The 13,436-nt window shown below is 48.3% G+C and overlaps 4 protein-coding genes across 6 annotated transcripts; all 4 read right to left on the bottom strand.

The window, feature by feature from the left end:
- Nucleotides 1-407: 407 nt before the first annotated feature.
- On the bottom strand, nt 408-2,380 carry LOC117902752 (protein CNPPD1). The gene is made up of 4 exons (XM_034814341.1): nt 2,230-2,380; nt 1,871-2,164; nt 1,377-1,499; nt 408-1,320 (listed from the first exon to the last, which is right to left on the bottom strand). Exons 1-4 carry the CDS (start codon nt 2,260-2,262, stop codon nt 550-552), a joined length of 1,221 nt encoding a protein of 406 aa, XP_034670232.1. The 5' UTR covers nt 2,263-2,380; the 3' UTR covers nt 408-549.
- Nucleotides 2,381-2,715: 335 nt separating this feature from the next.
- LOC117902753 (tRNA-dihydrouridine(20a/20b) synthase [NAD(P)+]-like) lies at nt 2,716-4,013 on the bottom strand. The gene has a single exon (XM_034814342.1). The coding sequence runs from the start codon at nt 3,973-3,975 to the stop codon at nt 2,779-2,781; it is 1,197 nt and encodes a 398-aa protein (XP_034670233.1). The 5' UTR covers nt 3,976-4,013; the 3' UTR covers nt 2,716-2,778.
- Nucleotides 4,014-4,157: 144 nt separating this feature from the next.
- LOC117902750 (protein phosphatase PHLPP-like protein) lies at nt 4,158-8,096 on the bottom strand. 3 transcript variants are annotated; one of them, XM_034814337.1, is made up of 6 exons: nt 7,533-8,096; nt 7,097-7,470; nt 6,861-7,014; nt 5,996-6,792; nt 5,307-5,930; nt 4,158-5,245 (listed from the first exon to the last, which is right to left on the bottom strand). In XM_034814337.1, the coding sequence occupies exons 2-6, from the start codon at nt 7,301-7,303 to the stop codon at nt 4,175-4,177; spliced, it is 2,853 nt and encodes a 950-aa protein (XP_034670228.1). In that variant the 5' UTR covers nt 7,304-7,470; nt 7,533-8,096; the 3' UTR covers nt 4,158-4,174. The 3 variants fall into 3 exon arrangements, with proteins under 3 accessions (XP_034670228.1, XP_034670231.1, XP_034670229.1); XM_034814340.1 differs by having other exon boundaries at nt 7,998-8,092; XM_034814338.1 differs by lacking the exon at nt 7,533-8,096 and having other exon boundaries at nt 7,097-7,496.
- A 402-nt stretch (nt 8,097-8,498) lies between these two features.
- LOC117900623 (AF4/FMR2 family member lilli) lies at nt 8,499-13,347 on the bottom strand. The gene is made up of 2 exons (XM_034811051.1): nt 11,804-13,347; nt 8,499-11,489 (listed from the first exon to the last, which is right to left on the bottom strand). Exons 1-2 carry the CDS (start codon nt 12,572-12,574, stop codon nt 9,747-9,749), a joined length of 2,514 nt encoding a protein of 837 aa, XP_034666942.1. The 5' UTR covers nt 12,575-13,347; the 3' UTR covers nt 8,499-9,746.
- Nucleotides 13,348-13,436: the final 89 nt, after the last annotated feature.

Genomic DNA, 13,436 nt, shown 5'->3' with positions numbered 1-13,436 from the left:
CGGTAACTACATTGCACAACAAATTTTACAATTTCTTGTTGTACAACTTTTTTTGTTGAGTGTTTATCAAGGATCAAGGATATTTTAATATTTACTCCTTTTCTCCTCAATTACTCGTCCGATCTGGCCGTGCCATACATTTTGGTTTTAGGCAGGATGTTCCCCACCGCACCAAGGACAATAAGGATAATGCACCTCTGGCCGTGCCATAGGTTTCGGTGCCGCCATACATATCTTTGATCGACTGGCCTCGATCGGTTCCATATTCCCAACCCCAAGAGGCTTGAGAGTTGATTAAATAAGTATAAAAATATAATGCATAATGCAATGTTCGCAAGTCCGAATTGTAGAGAGCTTATTGAAATAATAAACCAACTTATATATATATTTAGCTTCGAAGACAACAGGATTGCTTGCAATTAGTTGAAAAAATATAGATGTTTATTTGCACGGTTAAAGATTGTTGTTAACGTTACAGACAAAGGAGGGACTGCGCCCAATTGCAGGAGAACAATTTAAAAAGTGATATTGTAATAAAATATAATTTTTTTAGATTAATTTTGGCCATATTTCTGGCCAGCGGACAAGGAACGAACTCTGCACTGCATCGTTGACCAATTGCCAGAACACGGATGCGTTTTGTGCCTGGTGCCAGTGGTCCAAGTCATCGTCGTGTCGGTTGCGGTAACCAGATATCCAATAGTTTGGATTTACACGACTGTCGCTGTACTCGGATTTGATGCTTAGCCAGTGGTCTGCATTGTCCCGCGCAGCAAACATTTCGTTCTTTCGGTTATTCGTTTTTAGTGGTAGATTAGGTACAGATCGAGCGTAGCGTTGCGTGTTGCTTTCCATCTCATTCAGTCTTGCCTCGTCGCAATATTGTTGCTCCAGCTTCAGCAGTTCCGCTTCCACATTCAGCGCCCCACAGCTCTCGTTTGCCGGCGACGGGTTCATTTCATTAGAAATAACAGGAGCAGCTTGGGTAGCGTTGGGTGCAGATGCAGGTGTCGCGAGTGTCGTGGAATTAGCCGTAGATGCCACATCGTCCGTACCCGTTCGACGATGCCAAAGCGTGCCCGGAACTTGGCTGGCGATGAAGAAGGCACCCGCCAAGGTTATCACACTCGCTGCATAGCTCAGTGCCATTACGGTTATGCTGTTCAACAAAAATTTCATCCACGTAAAGCTGGGCAGCAGTTGCATCAGTTCACTGTAGGTCAGCCAGCCCCGTCGCAGTCCCTCTCGTTCGGCCAGGGTTCGCTCAACGCTACTTAGCTTCGCAAAGAATTGTTCATTCGATATGTATATATTCCAGTCCTACAAATCAAATATGAGATTCAATTGTAATTACATTCTCATGAGATTATTCTTACTATTGCCGACAGAAACTCGAGTTCCATTTCCTTGAGTCTTGCTTCGGTCATGTTGCCCTCTTTGGCCCAGTCTTCCAGATAAAACCTCTCATCGTGGCCGGCATAGAACTTGGTAGAAATCATCTGTAAACAAAGAGAACGCGCAATGAGTAAGCCCCCATAACAAATGACGTCACTGCAGAGGCATGCCAGCGTGCATGGCAAGCTATAAATAAGTATCGAATATCGTATGGGTAAGGTTATATAAGTAAAGCGCACATACTGAAACCTGTCCCCTTTTAAATAAATAATCTTCTAAATGTACTTATATGTATGTATGTGGTGCAGTAGCAACACAAAGAGATCTCATAGAACAACACACCATAGTTGAGAATGTGTGCGCGCGTGCTCCACAATCAGGTGGCATTTACTCCTGTAGGGTGTGCAGGTTATCAATCAACAGGTTTGCAGGCACATTGTGAAGATGATTCTGTGATAATCGAACGAGTACTCACCAATGAAACAACGAACAGCTCCTGGGGTGTGATTCTGTAGCCATAGCCAGGATCAATTACATTCAAGCGGTCCAAGTAGATGAGGGCCATGATTAGGGAGCACGGTGTGGTCTGGATTTTGCCAGCAGTCACGCAGCTTAGTCGATGCAGCGAGTGACCTCGATGGGGCTCTGAAAATATCTCCGATGCATATTCCGCAAAGGGCATGGACACCTCCATTTCACCGTCTGCTGTGCCAACGCCATAGTAGAGCGTTTTCCGTATCCGATTCATAAACTCGTCGTGCTGCATCACCTGGAATACAATTGGTGTGTACAGTGCCCTCCAACCACCTGCTCAAGGCCCTGTGCGTTGCATACCTTCTTCGCCGGAGCGAATTTGCTGCGCCCCATCTTGTTTGTGAAAATAAAACTTGAGCTAGTTTTTCCGCGTGGATATGTGTGCTATTGCCAGTGTGACCGCGGATTTATCAATAAAATATACCGCTGACTCTCAAGAATATACCAAAACATTGCTTCTCATTTTCAAAATATACCGATGTGTGCCTATGATCGGAAATCATATTCATCGATTTCGACTTTCGCTTTAATATTATTTGGTGGACTGGACTCTCTGGCCTCAAATTCGAATTTTATCCGATTGACGAATTGAATGTCCACAAGATTGGATAGTTTTCAGGACTTTCTTTCATTGCATAGCTCACAAAACAACGATCAAACTAAATAGGTAAAGAAACTGTTATTGCGATTGAGATGGGAAATCTGTATCGATAGCATACCATGACTTTTAAAAATCGATAAGCTCTACACTCTTGTCCCGGCCATCGATAAGAAATAATTATCGCCTAAGTTTTAAAACAAACGATTTCTCGTTGCCAGCTTTTAATTGCATGATAATATTGTGATTGTTCATTCCTCTGCACCAAAAAGATCACCAAGCTCCAGGTCATCTCCTGCCGGTTTGGAAATTTGATGCTCTTTAAACTCTGTAAAGAATTTTCCATCGCTTCTGGAGCTCCAGGCTAATTCCTCCGCCTCGGCAGCAATATGCCTCGCATGCCTGGGTGGTGTAAAGTGCGTATACGTGCAGTCTGTGTAAGGGGCCGGTTCTGGCGCGGGTCCACTGGTTCGCACATTGTAGTGTTCTCCGAGAAATTCCACAACCTGTTTTTTTGTGCTCAGACTGTTGAACTGGACTCGCAGGGAACGCTTCATTTCGCTGCTCCACATGAACGTCAGATGATGATGAAAGCACTGGAAGAGCAAATTATCCCCGGCAGCAGCGGCAATGTCCAGCCACTGCTCCACACAAGCCAAAGGGGTAGTAGTGGCTGTCGGGTAATCGCTGTTGAACAGCGCCGGATTGGCGAGGAGGCCTCGGGCAGCCATTACGCCCGCCGCACCAGTCTGAGCGTGTAGTTCGCAGGCATCTGACCAGGATTCCACGTTTCCGTTCACTATCAGGGGAATCTGCAGAGATTTGCGCACTTCTTCCATGGCGGAGATGTTGAGCGTGTCCTTGGAATGCTTCTGCGCAGGTGTCCGACCGTGTAGGGTTAAGAAAGTGACTCCAGCGTGCTCCAGTTGGCGGGCCAGATCGATGGTCCTCTCCACTGAATCCGCTTCACTGCCGCCAAGTAGACGCATCTTCACAGAGACACTAAAGTCCGAGGGCAGGGTCCGCCGCACCTGTTGAACCACCTCTCGCACCCTTTCCGGCTGACGCAGCAGTCCGCATCCGTAGCCCTTGGACATCGCCCAGCTCTGGGGGCAGCCGCAGTTCAAATCGATGCCATCGACATAGGGATAGATGAGCTGAGCAGAAGTGACAAACTCTGTCGCATCCTTAGCCGCAAACTGTGCAACCAGTGGCTGATCGTCCGGGTCCGTGGTAAACTCATTCTGGCGAGCCTTTTCGCTGTTGTTGATCGATTCGGAGATCATCATAGGTGTGAATGACAATTGTACTCCATTCTTCCGCACCAATCTTCGAAATTCTAGCTTACTGTATCGTACCATGGGCGCACTTACCCGCAGAAAGTCGGGCTGGGCAGCTGCGAATAAAGCGGCAATTTCATGATGCGGCCTTTGTTGTGGCAAATTCATGTTTAATTAATAAAAGATACTTGTAAACATTAAATATAGAGAAGCGTGAAAGAGCAGAGCCACGTGAGAGTCGGTAAGGTGTATCGATAGTTTAGGGGATACTCGGATATCGATAGTTCCAATGCGTATGTACAGCTATAACGGCTATGATTATTTGGAATGTTTTGATTTTACTTTTTACTTATTTTTGGAAGTACCCCTAAAGTTCTGTTGTGGCCACACCCCAATACTTGCGCATACGACTCTCGTGCTCATTGAACTCGTCCTCATCGATCTCCTCCTCGTCCAATATGTTACGCTCCCGCTCGTGAGTGACGGCAAAATCATATTCAAAATTGTAAGGCATCAGGCGCTGCAGGGACCCAAAGTAAGCAGAGTGGGGTCCACGCTTCACGGGGGCTCCAATCATCTTTCGGGGTTTACCATCAAATAGATTATAGCCACAGCTCTGGGCCTGCTGGAACGAGAGCGTGCTGCCAAAGTGGCCCGCCATTGGTGGCTTAACGTGATGATAGGAGCCAATCGGCGTGGGTGTGGATGCCAGTGGTTGCGGCAGCTGAGGTGTGCTCGACGAAATGAACTTATTGGCCACGCTCCTCACTAGATTAGTGGTGAAATCGTTGCGTTCCGGCAGGGCTTGATTCGTGCTCGGGATGGCTCGCTGCTTGGTGAACGACTTTGATATGGTGTTGAGCTCCTTGTCAAACAGCAGCTGCGTGTTTTGCTCGAGCATGTACTCCCAGCACTTGAACTGTTCCTCCGACAACACAGACTCCGTTTCGTCCAGCATTTCCAGCTGCTGCTCCTCCTGCATCACACGTGCATGAGCCAGTATAAACTCATCGTTCGGCACAACGCTGGGGGCGTCCTTGGACAGAAGATCACGATCACTCTGACCGCTCGGCGAGGAGCGTCCGGCCAGCGGATCCTGCTCGATCGCCCGGTGACGACAGGCATTGCTGCGATCGCAGCAGGTGCGCTTGCACACGGAGACAGTGGGTGGCTGCAACAAGGCCGGCTTTTTACGAACACTCTGCTTGAGCTCCCGAATGAGGTGATCCACGTCCGTTCCAAGATGACGGAAGCGCACCACAATTACGCTAAGGTTCTCAGATGCGCCGAAACTCTGGGCAATGTCCACAAGCCGCTTGGCAGCCAGCAAAGCGTTTTCCTCCTTGCGAATCTCTCGAGCGGCGCGACCAACGTCCATGACCGACCAGAGCTGGGCATTCCCCACAACAAGGTACTCATCGTCATTGCTCAGTGTTAGCTGGGAAAATAAATTCTACAATTTGGTTGCCTTCCTTTAAACTGGGTAATGAAATACTTACCTCTAGAACCTGTGGATCAGGCATTGCAAGAGTTGGTCCCAGATCTTTGGCGCTTGATTCCATGTCTGTCAGGCGTAGCTGCGAGGTGCGACGCACCAGATAGGCATCCAGCCGCCCCGTGCTAGCCATACGCAGCACATAGCGTTTGCTCTTTAAAGGCCTCACCTTTGAGGGTGCCCGTGTCCGGGTGAGATGAAACAAGGCGGCACTCCGCACACTTCCGCAATGCTGCTGAGCCGACAGCAACGTGAACTTCATGTAATCTCTGAGAGGAGCATCCTTGACGAGCTGCTCCTGCTTCATTAGATCCGGCACCCGCTGAGCCATCTCCTGTGCCACCCGTCCATTGCCATCTGCCGCCTCAAACATACCATAGAGGTCTTCATCTGCGCCCCCATAGTTGGCCGCTCGCAACTGGCAGACCAGCAGCTTTCGACAGTCTCCGAGTCCGGGCGTCTCTGCAAAACCCATTATCCAGGGCGAGTTTTTGTTTCGATTTCGCTGCGGCGGCGCCAGCCGCAACGTACTTGTGGGCAGGGCAGCTCGGTTATGGCCAGACACATCGATTAGGCTCCAGTTACGCTGACTTTGCGTCTGACACACCTTAAACTGTTGCTCATCCACCTGGAAATACGAAGGTATAAGATTATTATTGCAAAGATGACTATTGTGGACCTTTTTAATCCCACCTGCAGCTGCAAATTCCCCGATAGATCCAGGTACTTGAGATTCCGCGAGGGCACGAGTGACAGCAGATTGACGCGATCCAGATGATTGTGCGACAGATCGAGGACTTTCAGCTTGCCCAACTTGGCCAGCTGCGGGGTGCAAAGCAAGAGATTGTTGCAGCAACGCAGCACCTTTAAATGATCCAGTGTGGCCACCTCCTCGGGCAGCTGTTGCAGCATATTTCCCGACAGAACCAAAATCTCCAGCTCCGACCAATTGCGTACGCATGCCGGTGGCAGGATTCCTATACGGTTGTAGGCGAGATGAAGCACCTTCAGCCTTGCTGCGTTGTGCAGCGCCTCAAATATGCTGTCGTTGAGGTGATTCCCAGCCAGAAACAAGTGCACCAGGGCCGCATGATTATTCTGCTCGTACCGGGGCAGAGTCGACAGCTTATTGCAGGTGGCGTTCAATGTCTCCAAACGAGAATGGGTGACGGCAAAGAAGTTATCGGGCAAACCTTGCAGTTCGTTGCTCTGCAAATGGAGCTGTTGGAGGCTGCCAAATCCCTCGGGCAAGTACTCAAGCTGCTGCAGTTCATTGTAGGACAAGTTCAGAGCAAGCAATTGATTAATTCGATAGTTGCGAAGCATTCCCGTTATGTTGGCCAATCGATTGTGCGATGCATCCAGTGTGGACAACGACGCGCAGGCGCCAATCCAATTGGGGAGCTCGATGAAGTTATTGTGCGAGATGTCAATGCGATGAAGCTTCAGCGGCACTGGATGTTTGTTGGTTGTGGAGATGCTGTGAAGGCCTGCAAATAATTAAATAAACATTAAACTTTCGTAGTAAACTTTCGTTTGAAAGTGGAGCTGAGCTTACAGTTGTGGTCTGCTAAAAGTGCTTGCAGATTGGTGGCGTTTACGATCAGCTCCATTAGCTTGTTTCGGCTGCACTTGAGCGTCTCCAGTTGTGCCAGCGAGCTGAGGTCCAAGACCTCCATTTCATTTTCGCATACCTCAAGCTGGGTCAAGTACTGCCAAAGAATAGAAAACGGAAAACGATGAGTAGGAAGTCGTATCAAGTAGTAGCACGGAAAGAAGTGGACGGACACTCACGTTGTAATTGCCAATCAAAATACTTCCACCCAGCTGGCTGCCCTTCAGGCTGAGCTTCTGCGGAGTGGTGGGGCTGCTGCCGCTTCCATTTCCCTCCTCCGACAGCTCCATGGGCAGCGGCGGCTTGACGCTGTTGTTATTGCTGGCATTAACTTTTAGTTTCGACTTGTATGGATCCGTCGACGGTTTCCTTGTGGCTTTGAGCATTGTTTCAGTCTCTTATGCTGCTGCTGCTGCTTCTGCTTCTGCTGTTGCTGTCTATGTTTTCGTTTTCGTTTTCTTTAACTCTTGGCAAAGACGCCGAACCTGGGGGCCGGAACGATACCAAGTCTACAACAGAATTGCACAGCACTTGGCTATGCATCAACGAGCACCTACAGAGTGGCGATCGTTTCAGATTTCTTATATGTACGTACTTCTCTGTGGAAATACATACCCGTAGAGTGCACTAATCCCTACCAATTTGAAAGAGTCCAATCTTTGCTTCTTTCTTTTGATGTTTCACTTATTCGATAAGGACTTTTCTAGATCTGGTCGAAACTTTACAACTACATTCTACTAGTAGTCGGAAATATCCACCACCCGCTCAATGCGATGCGTCTGCTCAACTGAAGACGAACACGATAACTATGGCTATGACTGTGCCGTTACGGTAAGACAGACACGCTTGAGGGAACGTCAGTGTTGCTATTCCCCAACCCCAATCCGCTGTGGCATTGTGTATTTGTGTGCGTATTGCCCAAATGCCCCATGTTGCGCTCAAGCCAGGCAGTGTACAGTAAAGGTTTGATCCGCCAAAAGAGGTTCTTGTGGGGCAGTCTCTGACTAATTTTGAGTTGGTTTTCCCCACTATTGTAGTTCCACTGTAACGCTAGCTGATAAAGCACACCAAAAGACTTACCAATTTAGAGAGGGTGCCCAACCAAACCATTTTAAGAGCAGCGCCACAACTGCTTGCACCGCACCTGCACCTGCACAACATCTCTTTTATTTCAGTTGCTCCGTCTATTCTGACAAAGATTTACCCTGAATATTAAAAAACAATAGTCACTTGGGTATCTTTTTTTTGTAGCTTGTGTTTGGTTACACGAATTTTAGAAACAATTGGATTTTTTATTATTTCAATGAAATATAATAATAATTGTTTGTCATGCGGCTACGCATTATCAGCAAAACTCAGTAAATTGTGTATTTCTCTTAAATCATTTGTTTCTCATTCTCCAACTTTTTTTTAGTTTTTCTGGCGCTTTTTTCGTCGCTTTTTACACGATTACGAATTGCTGGGGATTGACAAAAATGTTAACAACGTCTGTACATAAAAAAAACCTAAGGGCACGGACATTTTGTTTCCTTCTTATTTTCTGTTCGTTTGTGAGCGTCTCTGTTCTTGGTTGGCAGTATCTTCTGTACTATAACTTCGCCAATGGCTCGATAGATGATGCCCACACACGTCTTTAAGGGGGGAAGTCAAGTTTTGAGTACATAAAATAATATTTAGATAGCGTGTTTAGCATTAATATACGCCCTATCCACTTAGTTTGTATCATATACGGATTTGTATGCTTTAAAATAATATTTGTATATATATTATGTGTATAGCTATGTATTTAAAATAAAAAAAAATATTAGGGGAAACATTTCTAAAAGCATTTTTTAACAGTGGTGGAGCTTTAAAATAAATAGAATAACTACAATTTGAAAATGTAAGAAGGGGTGTAAGGGTGGGGTGGGATTGGGTTTGAAATACGAAAAACGTTAACTAAGCACATTGTGCTGCTACGCTCATTTGTTTTGTTTTATACACATAATCTTTTTTTTTTGTTATATTTGCTAAGTATTTTGTATGCTACGAAATTTCTTATTTGTTTACCGGTATCTCGTATCTATTTCCTCTTCTTCTTCTTACAGTTATTTTTACTGTATGCCATTGTCACGTTACAGCTTCCCGTTACCAGACTCGCGCTAACTCGCTTTCGGTTGCGGAACGTCAGAGTGTGCTACGTTACGTTTCATTGCGGCAATCGCATGGCTGCTTCCGATATACGATATACATATGTGTGTGTCTTTAACTTATTTAGATATCTTGATAAATGGTAACATTCGCCCGTGGATTGAGTTTACCGAATGATCCGATCCTTCCTTGCTGCGGCAATGCAAACCGCATAACGTAGATTAGGATTATTTTGTTTACTTATTGCTGTTGTACATTCAACTTAATATTAGAAATATTCAAAGTGGCATATGACTAAAATTCGTTATCGTCTATCTGTGTGTGTGTGTGTGTGGCGTGGGAGGGAAGGGTATGGGATGTGTTGGGGTGGAGCGCGTTTAAATTATTATTTTATGTGTTGAGGGGGGAAGGGGGCTGGATAAGGGTTTGTCAAGTGTTTAGGCAGCGCGACTATTATTCATAACCCGCATTCCTATTCCGATTCTCCATAACGCGAATTGAGAGGCTCTTATAAAAACTAGGAGACGTGGTAAGGGCGAGAAATTTGATTTCCGCACTACTACACAATCATAATAAATGGTATTTTCAGTATAAGTAGATAAGGATTATGTGTAAACATTAATATAGACGTAATTATGCTCCTCCATATAGGTCCGTATATATAGACTTTAAGCTTACTCTGGATTTACCCACACCTTGCTATTTCCCGATGCTCGTTACCGCCGCCGACGCCGCAGACAGCACCGTGGACGCCGTCGGCGTTGTCACCGACGAATTCATATTCATTTGAATGCTACCCATATCCTTGTTGCTGTGATCATCTATGGAGTTGGCTTCTATACTCTGAGTCTCTGAGTAGTCCAGCTTGTAGCTGGCACTGCGAGTCACATCCTCCATAGACGCCTCCTGACAGTCGCGTCCAATGTGCGTCTGGGAGCCGCAATTGTAGCAGGATATCTTCGGTGCTCCGCCACCGCCCACCCCTGTGATGGGGCAAACGGTCAGCGCACTGTAGGGCGGCGTGGTCGGCAGTTGTTGCTGCTGGGGAGCAGGCGCCTGGACCGCCACAGCATTTGTGCTGACCACAGCGGCAGTGTTTTGCAATTGGGGCGGCGTGACGGCTGTGGGCGTGCCACCAGTGCCGGGTACCGGCAGGAAGGCAAGGCTCGTGTGGAACGCCGGATAGATGAGCTCACCGTTGTGGGAAACGGGAGCCATGGGAAACCGGTAGCCGCCTCGAACAGATTGCGGCGGTGGCGGTGCATTATGCGCCTGGAATATCGTCTGCTGCGGCGGGGGTCCTCGTGTATGATATGGATAGGAGGCTGCATTGTAGGCTGTGGGTGGTGGGGGCTGCTGCTGCTGTGGCTGTTGCTGCAGCAAGACCGTAGTCGTGGGAGTGCTCACCGAAGACGGGCTGATAAGCAACGCCTGCTGCTGCTGCTGCTGTTGCTGCTGCATGTTCCCGCTGCTCATCGTCTGGGCATCGCTCACAATGCTTGGTGTTCCCGTTGTGTAGATCTGCTGGTAGCTCTTCTCCATCCCATTGCGTCCGTTCAGTCGCTGCTGCAGACTCATTTGCTGCTGCTGCTGCTTGTAGGTAAGATGGTGCTTCTGCTGGTAGCCTCCTCCCATGCCGCTGTGCACGACAGTCGTGACCATGCCCATGCCGGGATTACCGACTGTGCTGTGTAATGGCAGTGGATGCGGCGTTGGTGTCTCAGGCGGGGATATGTCCCCGCAAGAGCCATTCGAGCTGCCCGATTCGCTTCCAGTGGTGGCAACACTCTTGGTCATGGAGCCACTCCCATCGTCATTCATGCTCATGTTCTGCATCAGGCTGTTCATGTAAGCGTTGTTCTGAAAGTGCTGCTGCTGTTGTTGCTGCTGCTGCTGCTGCTGCTGATGGGGCGGTATGTAGGCGTTTGCCTTGACTCGATGATGATGTGCGGGCCGCTGGAAACCGTTGCGTATCAGGCTGGGCAGACTCGTGCCACTGGAACTACTGCTGCCGCCTTCGTTGATGCTCTCGTGCTGCAGCTCCCCGCTAATGGAAGAGGGCGGCGGCGTGGTTTCCGCTGAGGGACGCCGCGCCGCATGATGCTTGTGACCGGCCAAACGTTGCGACAGGTTGCGCATCTGCTGCGACTGCAGTGGAACGTTGGAGCGCTGAGGACTCGTCGTGCGGCTGCTTGACGGAGACGACTGCTGGCTCAGCATCGGCGAACTGGAGGCTGGAGGCACATGATGATCCAGGTTCTGCTGCTGCTGTGGAGCAGCAGTCTGTGGATGTTGCGGTGGTGCGTAGTGACGCAACGACCACGCCGTGTTCTGGTGGCCGAGTATGGCACTGGTGTCCGCTGGAATGGTGATATTCGATTGCATCATGTGTGGCACGCCATCGACGCTTATCTGGTGTGTTCCATCCGTCCCAGGCACAAGCTAACATGGAGATAGAGAGAGAGAAGGACGATTTAGTAAATGTAAAAAAAATACACTAAAATATATTTTATGGTGACTTTGCTAGAGACCTATAAAGCACACTCTTACAACGATTTGTAAAACTTTTATGAAAAGTGTCTCCAGTATTATTTTGATCGAAACTGCATCAATGCATTTTCCGTGGGTCTAGCGATAAGAATTGAATACCAGATAGTACCTCATTCCTCCGTGTGTAACTCTTATATAAGGCTCGGATTTAAAGAGTACAATTTAGTTCGAATTTTCTACTCTTCTTTTAAGGTCTGAACACTTACCTTTTGAAAATGTTGGGGGAATATCATTGGTATATTGCCCTGCGGCGTCTGCACTACCTGGACCATCTGTGGATGCTGCTGCTGGTGCTGGTGCTGATGTGCCTGTTGCTGGGCCTGTATTTGATGCATCACATGCTGCTGCTGCTGCTGCTGCTGCTGTTGTTGCTGCTGCTGTTGTTGTTGCATTATTAAATCATGCTGGGACGGCGCGTGCGGGTGCGGTGGATGGGGATGGGCCGGTGTCGGTGGCTGTTCCATTTGCGCTTGAGGAAAGTTTTCCGACACAAGCTTGTTCTCCTTGATCTTGCCCAGTATCCCAAAGATCTTCTTCTGCTCGTCCATGGAGAAGACTGGGTGAATGGCGGCCATTGTGTAGACGAGCAAAAGCTCTAGAAGCGTGTCTTGGTCATTGATGCACCCAAAGTCACACTCTCCCCAGCACTCGAGCGTGCGATAGATCTCGCTCACACAGTTCCGGTTGCAGGCACGGATGAGGGCCAGGTAGAGGGCCATTTTGCGGCGAATCTTCCTGTCGGTTGGATCGCCCTTCTGGCAGGTGAACATGTCGGCGGCCAGCTCCTGAGGATTGTTGGCCCGCAGCTCCATTCCGCGTAGGGTCTCCGAATCGCATCTGCCCTGTTCCTCAAGCAACGTGCCCAGGAAGCGTAGCTCGAACGGCAGGCAGGCGGTGAGCAGCGCGTACATCGTTTCAATGCGATTGTAGCTCTCGAGTTTCTCAAACCACAGCAGGACGTCTTGTTTACAAATCATTTCCAATGTTTTTGCTGCTGCATCTACTGCCTATGGATGTGTGTGTGTGTGCGTGTGTGTTGTATGTGTGTGTGAATGAATGGACGCGGATGAGCAGCAGTTTGGAGTGGATGATACCCTCTAAACAGAGCTATTCTGTTTGTGTGTGTGTGTATGTGTGTTGTCTGTATGTGTTGTGTATGCCTGTGTGCTCTAGTTACGTGTGTTGGGTGCAAAAACCACAACAACAATAACTAGAATCTCGATAGTTGGCGCAGCTGCTGCTGCATCACTACCGCAAAGGCTGTGCTGTGCCTTGGATCGGATGGGTGCCTGAACACACAACGCAGCTTCGCTTGCACTGCTAATTAACTTTTATGCGCTTCCCTTGTTTGGCGTTTGCACAATTTTTCGCCTGCTGCTTCCACAAAGGCTGCCCACTACAACTAGTTGTCGTCGCATATATTTGCGCGTTAGCGGGTGGAGGAGGGGGTGCTCACGGGAAGCGGGGTGCTGCACCACATTGGCCAAAGACTCGTCGGCGTTGGCTAGTTTACTACTCGCTGCTGCTGCTGGGGCCGCTATTATTTGTGACTCGCCGATGCGAATTTCAGCAATTAACTCCTTCACCATTCCACGCGCACTCTTCCACGATGTTTAACACTTTACGGCTCACGGGCACTAAGTACTCTACATTTATATTTTAATCACGTCATTTACTTTGCATTGTGTGTTTTTTTTCATAAATTTTCTGTCTCCACAGACTCGCTGGTAGAGGTGGAAAAACATCGATGTCACTATCGATGCATCAATAGTTGTTCCGGCCGATGTTTTCTGGCGAAACATCGATGTTTGTTGATACATTTTGCCTCTTCCATGTTTG

The sequence above is a fragment of the Drosophila subobscura genome, chromosome U (genome assembly GCF_008121235.1).
Source record: "Drosophila subobscura isolate 14011-0131.10 chromosome U, UCBerk_Dsub_1.0, whole genome shotgun sequence".
In the NCBI taxonomy this organism is placed as follows: domain Eukaryota; kingdom Metazoa; phylum Arthropoda; class Insecta; order Diptera; family Drosophilidae; genus Drosophila; species Drosophila subobscura.
Note: the sequence above shows the minus strand (reverse complement) of the source record. Positions and strands in the feature narration are given on the sequence as shown.

Excerpts from the sequence above, each read along its gene's own strand:
- LOC117902752 (XM_034814341.1), bottom strand. The coding sequence starts at position 2,262 with ATGGGGCGCAGCAAATTCGCTCCGGCGAAGAAG. Across the intron at positions 2,165-2,229 it reads AATTCGCTCCGGCGAAGAAG|GTGATGCAGCACGACGAGTT; the intron begins GTATGCAACGCA and ends ATTGTATTCCAG. Across the intron at positions 1,321-1,376 it reads TCGAGTTTCTGTCGGCAATA|GACTGGAATATATACATATC; the intron begins GTAAGAATAATC and ends TTTGATTTGTAG.
- LOC117902753 (XM_034814342.1), bottom strand. The coding sequence starts at position 3,975 with ATGAATTTGCCACAACAAAGGCCGCATCATGAAATTGCCGCTTTATTC.
- LOC117902750 (XM_034814337.1), bottom strand. The coding sequence starts at position 7,303 with ATGCTCAAAGCCACAAGGAAACCGTCGACGGATCCATACAAGTCGAAA. Across the intron at positions 6,793-6,860 it reads ACTTTTAGCAGACCACAACT|GCCTTCACAGCATCTCCACA; the intron begins GTAAGCTCAGCT and ends AATTATTTGCAG. Across the intron at positions 5,931-5,995 it reads CGGGGAATTTGCAGCTGCAG|GTGGATGAGCAACAGTTTAA; the intron begins GTGGGATTAAAA and ends TCGTATTTCCAG.
- LOC117900623 (XM_034811051.1), bottom strand. The coding sequence starts at position 12,574 with ATGATTTGTAAACAAGACGTCCTGCTGTGGTTTGAGAAACTCGAGAGC. Across the intron at positions 11,490-11,803 it reads TCCCCCAACATTTTCAAAAG|CTTGTGCCTGGGACGGATGG; the intron begins GTAAGTGTTCAG and ends TCTCCATGTTAG.